Here is a 6,330-nt window from a genome sequence, read left to right on the forward strand (position 1 = left end):
TCCGAGCCGTCGATCGCTTCTCTTTAATGCCAACGGTAGTTCAGTTACAAAACATCGATATTACATTTCAAAGCTATAATTAAAAGATAATATCGTGCAACACGGATCGTTACTCGGGTTCGGTATTTTATTAATTACCTTTAGCATCTATTAACGGTATAAAAATATTTAATCGCGCGAACATTAACCGGCGGACTAACTTCTTAAATTATGCTAAAGAAGAACGAGCAGATGGATGGCAGGCAATCGTAACTTATAGCAATCGCGCGATTAATTAGGCATCGAAATTAGACTCGCGAGAGATTAACTCTCCGGCAGGTGAGCCGTGCTAATTTTCGTCCGAATTCTCCGCGAATGCTTCGAAGCTTAAGATTAAATAAAAAATATCTCGAGATATTTTCCTATTTGCATTGATACGCATTTCTCGATTCGCTATAATTTCCCAACTTCATCTTTGTCCCCGAGATTCCTCCCGGAGAATCACGCGCCCGCTGTACCATTCTTGACATCCATCATGCTCTTCTCCTCTGAATCATCGTCGGCTGCCTTCCTCCTCGAGAACATATCCTCGATCTCCCTCAAGGATTTTCCCTTTGTTTCAGGCAGGAAGAACGCAACGAACAATGTGCCAAGGAACGACATCAGCATGAAAAAGATGAACACTCCGTGCCTGCCCATAGCAGCCTCCATATCCGGATAAGTTTTCACGGTGATCGAGCTAAAGATGAAAGTGATACACGAGGTCACGCCCGTTAACACTTCCTTCACCTTTGCAGGATACACTTCACTCACCATGGCGAAGGGAATCACCATGAAACCGAGCGCGCTCCCGAAAATGTACATCAGTATGCACATCACGGGGATCAGGCCGCCGTCGTTTATGGTGTACCCCCTGTCCTGCAGCAGCAAGTAAGCCGACAGTATCCCCATGAAGATCGTCATGGCTAGCCCAGAAACGATCGAGGATTTCCGTCGGCCATACTTCCCCGACACGCACGCCACCAGTATGCTACCCAGCAACCTGGTCACTCCTATCAGAACTGCTCCCAGATTCGGGTCTATGGTGACACCGGCACTCTGCACGATGTCTACCGCGTAATAGACCACCACGAAGATCCCGGAGAACTGCTGGAAGAAGAAGTAGCTCAGCATAATGGCGAACGGCACCATGGCGTTCCTCTTCAGCAGGTGCTTCATCAGGTTCTGCTTCTTGCGCTGGGGACGCGGCTTCAGCTCTTGACACAACTTAGACGGGGGCGGCACGTGTTTCGGGATCCCGTGGAACCTTTTCAGCACCTGCAGCGCCTCGTCTAGACGACCTCTATCTCGCAGCCAGATCGGGGTTTCTGGGACGACGGCCAAGGTCAGCACGACCGAGACCACCGGGAACAGGGCGCACATCAGAGCCACCATTCGCCAGTTGTCCTTTGAAAAAGAAAGATCGTGAGTTGCTTCCTGCATACCTGTTCTTTCATTTATCTATCGCAATCGCGTTCTTGAAGTCTCATTTTCTGTTTTAGAGCAATTTCAATCTACGCGTTTACGTGGTTACTTTCGGCCATTTTCTTTTTCTCTTTTCTTTATCTATGGAGGGACGAGTGATCGAAACGAAGTTGCGATTACAAGGTGAGAAGCACAAAGTTGCCGTGACTTCGTTCAAACGTGTTCGTGGAGAAGACAAGGCTACTTTTTAATTACCTTGAACGCATAGCCAAAGACGTAGACGGTTAGAATGCCGACGGCGATGGTTATGCTGGTCCACGTGACCATCGTGGACCGCCATATTGGAGAGGCAACCTCTGCGCTATAAACAGTGGCTGGAACAGATGCTGTGCCGGTCGCGATTCCGGAAATGATTCTGCCTACGAGAATTTGTTCGTACGTTCCAGCGAGATAAATCACCATCCAGCCAACGATGGACACGATGGACGTTATCAACAGGCTCAGCTTTCTTCCGTGTCTCATGGAGAAACTGGAGACGATGCAACCAAGTGGAATACCCAGTGCCGTAGCGGTGGCTGTGAATTAATAGGATTGTTAATTGCGGTGCAAGAACGTCGTAACGGAGTCTATAGTTAAATTTTTATCCAAAGATAATTTAAAGCTAGTCTGCCTAGAATATGTCATGGCCGCAGAATAATTAACGCTTAGGTTAAAATTAACAGTGTTTAAATTAACAGTAAGCTAAGTTAGGCGAATTGGGCAATTTCTCGGTCTTATTTTCACAAATATCGTTAAGCCAGGCCGATGATTTACGTAGATACTGACCAATCCAATTTCCCTGTCCGCTGTCGATCTTCACGTCACTGGTAGGCGCCATTAATGGCCCCAGCGCTACTGCGCTGTAGCCGAACGCCATGGAAGGGCCCAAAACCGAGGAGTTCGCGACCAGCGACATGATAATCTGTAGATAAATAAATATCTCAATAGACGAAGTAACCATTTCTCAAAGACGGGTTATAGGATTCTAAATCATCCCATAACGCGTAAAATTATTCAGTATTGCCTTATGTACCTCTATTCCTGTACGAATGTAAATTCCACGAGTATAGCAATGCTTAGACGGTTTTATTTTATTTCAAGCAGATCGATAATTTATTCCTATCGGAGTCCTTGAAGGGATTACAATCTCCTTAATTTTTCTGGAACGTGCGCGACACCGTGAGATCCTCGAGTTACATAAAGCTCTGCAACTCGTAATTCTCGTTTGTGACGAAACGGTTCGATTTCTGCCTCTGATCCCGTAATTACAGATACTGTAATCTCTAGCTAACACCCTGAAGTGCGCGGCATCGAGATGTTTAATTAACCAGCAGATAACGAATTAAAAAGTCGGCCGCGATTTCAAATCCGCGTAATTTTAAATCACGCTATCGATCTGAAACGGAAACTAGCGATGCGACGAATTCCGATATCACTCCGAATAACTTTCAACCCAGTCTTTCTCAGATAAAGCGAACAGATTTAATGGAATCTCAGATAAATTTTGTAATCACTGGAACTCTAACTTTTCTCCCGTTTCGATAAAATTAATCCACCTTATATCGCAATGCCAATGTCAACAGTTTGCTCGTTCATGCACAAGATCGATCCCCGTTGTCGATGAAACAAATTTTCCAGAATTTCGCGCCTGTTTTGTCAATCTCGGTGCTATCTTGCGCTAGAAAATTTCCATCTTCCATTAGTCATCGAGGCAAATTGGGAATCGGAAGACCCTGAGAAACGCGTCGTTCCGGCGCGACCTCTTGCAAGGTTCATCGGGCTAGACGATGAATAAAAGGGTAGATAGGCGAGGACCAAAGATCGAGGTTGACTAAAAGCGAGTGAATCGGGGGAGATTTTTTCCCGAGCAACCCTACTATCTCTCGGACAGCTCTTATGTGACCAATATCGAAACCGGTTTGGGCCGAAGGTTCAACAGAGAAGAGGCGCAAGACAGCCGGAGGAATAATTAAATTAAGCCTTGAGGTGTCACCGCGAGGTTTACGTAAAGCTGCGTTAAACGTTTGATAATATCCACGGTATTTCCAGTTACGCAAGTCCTTCTAATACGCTTTTCTGTCCCTCTATTTGGCGCATCTAGGTAGTCGCAGCGGTGCAGTTTCGCAACGAGAGATGCGCGGGGCCTGACGTAGTTAGCCGTTCATAGTGCCATGTTTGCAATTTTTTTACGGTTTATAAATACCCTGGCCGAGAACGATGAACAATTCGTAGCACACCTTGACATTCCTGCCTTTCTCGTTTTTCTCTATATTCTCCCCTGCAGGAATTTACTCGTTCTTCATTGCACGAGCGAGACGAATATCAACGATAAGAATAGCCTGGCGATACAGGAAAGAATTAATACTGCTTCCCATATGTCGAAGAAGCTGCCGAATTATTGCAACTGAGAAGCCGTCTAGGATCGATGGCGAGCAGAGAGGAATCTTTAATGTGTGTCTAGCCTTGAGAAGCAGGTCGAAGACTAATCCGATATTAAACTGGGATCACGAGAGTGTCGCGGAGGAAAAAGGAAACGTCGAACTTGTAATGGCAGGAATCGAGCATCCCGCATAATTTATTACGCAGATAACAGGCCAGCCATCAGAATTTTTTTACGCAAGTCCAGACAGACGATCCTTAGTCTGTCTCTCTGCGTATTCCTCCTCTCCGCCACAGTCTTCGTAACTCGACCTTAGACAAGATCTCCGAGAGAAGATGGAAAAAACTCACCCTCGTCTCGGGGAATATGAAGAATCGATAATCTATCCCCGGGAGAGGCTTTTCCCCGAATTCCTTGCACCATTTTCGTGCCCCGTTTATGGGAGGATGCGGGAAACCGTAATGGCGTCCGAAATGAACGCGAGCTGGCAGCAAATAAGGTACCAATTGAGGAAATTAAGTGCTCCAGAAGATAGAAGAGCAATTTGGCACGACAATTATTGGACCAATGGTACGCTTAATCGGTTATCTACACAGAAGAGCATGATGCGTGTCGCGAGACGAGAAAAATCAGAGTCGAGTATTGCTCCCATCCCGATCGATGCATCGATCGCGTATGTACACTCGAATCTATTTATTTGCCATTCTTCGTCAAGATAATTACGAAATCATATCGACATTAATATCAATTATTAATCGTCCTTTAATTAATTCAAAAACTGAAATAATTCCCGAATTTTCGTTGCTCGAATTTTAAAATTCACTCAATTTTTGAGCCCAAGAGTTACATCGAATTTGAAATAGTATAAAAGACATGTCTCTGTATTACGCTGGATCCATACCAATTATTAATCGTTATTTAATTCAAAAAATGAAATAATTCCCGAATTTTCATTGTTTTAATTTTCAAATTCTCTCAATTTTTAGCTCTAGAGTTATATTGGATTTGGAATAGCATAAAAGACATGTCTCGATATTCTGCTGCATCTATACCAATTATTAATCGCCCTTTAATTTAAAAGATGAAGTAATTTCCAAATTTTCATTGTTTTAATTTTCAAATTCTCTCAATTTTTAGCTGAAGAGTTATATTGGATTTGGAATAGCATGAAAGACATGTCTCGATATTTTGCTGCATCTATACCAATTATTAATCGCCCTTTAATTTAAAAGATGAAGTAATTTCCAAATTTTCATTGTTTTAATTTTCAAATTTCCTCGATTTTTGAGCCCAAGAGTTACATTAGATTTGAAAATACAAAACTCATGTCTCGATCACGAATTAACGAATCGATAAACAATTCTCGTTGACGATGAAATTCCGGATCCAATCTACCGAGTGTCGCAATCGGTCATAAATTCACGCGAACGAAACGTAGACTCGATTCGTTTGAAATTCTGAAAACGCTCGGCGCGTTGAAAGATTACCGCGGTAAAAAACCGAGGAACTTGGTCATTGTGGAAAAAACAGGTGGAGAAAAAAGAAAACAGCTTAATCCTCATATCGTTTTATGTCACATCGCGGTAACACACGGCCCGAGCGATAACGACTTTTCAAGTGATTCATTTGATACAGAACAACGTGATACGGTAGAACCGAAGCTAGAAGAAAATATAACATCTTCGCGTTATCGTCGCTGCTACTTTTCTCTACACACGCACGATGCGTGTCAAAGACCTCCACCGAGGGAAAATAAAATTAATCGAGCAAACGATTTCGCGATAAACGATTTGTTTTCGACCTCGAGCATCGTCTCGAGCCGCTAATGGAAATTTATATTTCGCCACGATGTCGTTCCACGATAGCGAATTCCTATCTCTTGACCGATTCTTCTTCCAACCAGAGCTTTTCGCTCCATTTTCCCTCAATTCCCGGTCACTATCGCGACGTTTCCATCGGTAAGTCGCGTCTCCAGTATTTTTCGACTATTCAATTATTTGCTTCGCAAGTTATTCGCAAACTAGGTAGCCTCGTTATCACACAAGCGTAATTTATTGTCGAATTATCGCTGCTCAATTCCAGGCAATACTCGAATTCGTGTCTCGGGAGTTATCGTTGATTTATGAATTCGTATTAACGCTCCCGTCAGCGAAAATAACGCCGATTTCATTCTCTGAATCATTTTTTTTTTCTGTTTATTTCTTTTTTTCTTTTCTAAAAATATCGTTAAAGGAACGCAGTTCTACCTGATATACGACACCTTTCCTCTCCCGCCTCTTTTCCTCGTCCTCGTCGATGTCCATCTGAAAGAAAATTATTCTACGTTTCAACTAATGCGCCTTTTTAATGCTGTTTAACACGCCTGCTTGATAATCGACTTATGTAATTAGGGTTAAAGTCACGATGAATGTTCAGCTCTTGTTTATACTTCTTTTAGAGTTGCGAAATTAAAGGAATATTAGAAGAGC

At 43.3% G+C, this 6,330-nt stretch overlaps 1 protein-coding gene across 2 annotated transcripts in view; it reads right to left on the minus strand.

The window, feature by feature from the left end:
* LOC108551121 (facilitated trehalose transporter Tret1-2 homolog) overlaps positions 1-6,330 on the minus strand; it is an 8,300-nt gene continuing 1,970 nt past the window's right edge. Inside the window, exons 3-7 of one of the 2 annotated variants that reach the window (XM_017905159.1) lie at positions 6,109-6,165; positions 2,269-2,404; positions 1,699-2,018; positions 793-1,425; positions 507-718 (exon numbers count right to left, since the gene is read on the minus strand). In XM_017905159.1, the coding sequence (XP_017760648.1) occupies positions 599-718; positions 793-1,425; positions 1,699-2,018; positions 2,269-2,404; positions 6,109-6,165 (1,266 nt within the window). In that variant the 3' untranslated portion in view covers positions 507-598. Of the gene's footprint in view, positions 1,426-1,698; positions 2,019-2,268; positions 2,405-6,108; positions 6,166-6,330 lie in introns of both variants that reach the window. The other variant, XM_017905158.1, reaches the window with a different exon arrangement.

The sequence above is a fragment of the Eufriesea mexicana genome, unplaced genomic scaffold (genome assembly GCF_001483705.2).
Source record: "Eufriesea mexicana isolate 0111107269 unplaced genomic scaffold, ASM148370v2 scaffold3653, whole genome shotgun sequence".
Classification (NCBI taxonomy): domain Eukaryota; kingdom Metazoa; phylum Arthropoda; class Insecta; order Hymenoptera; family Apidae; genus Eufriesea; species Eufriesea mexicana.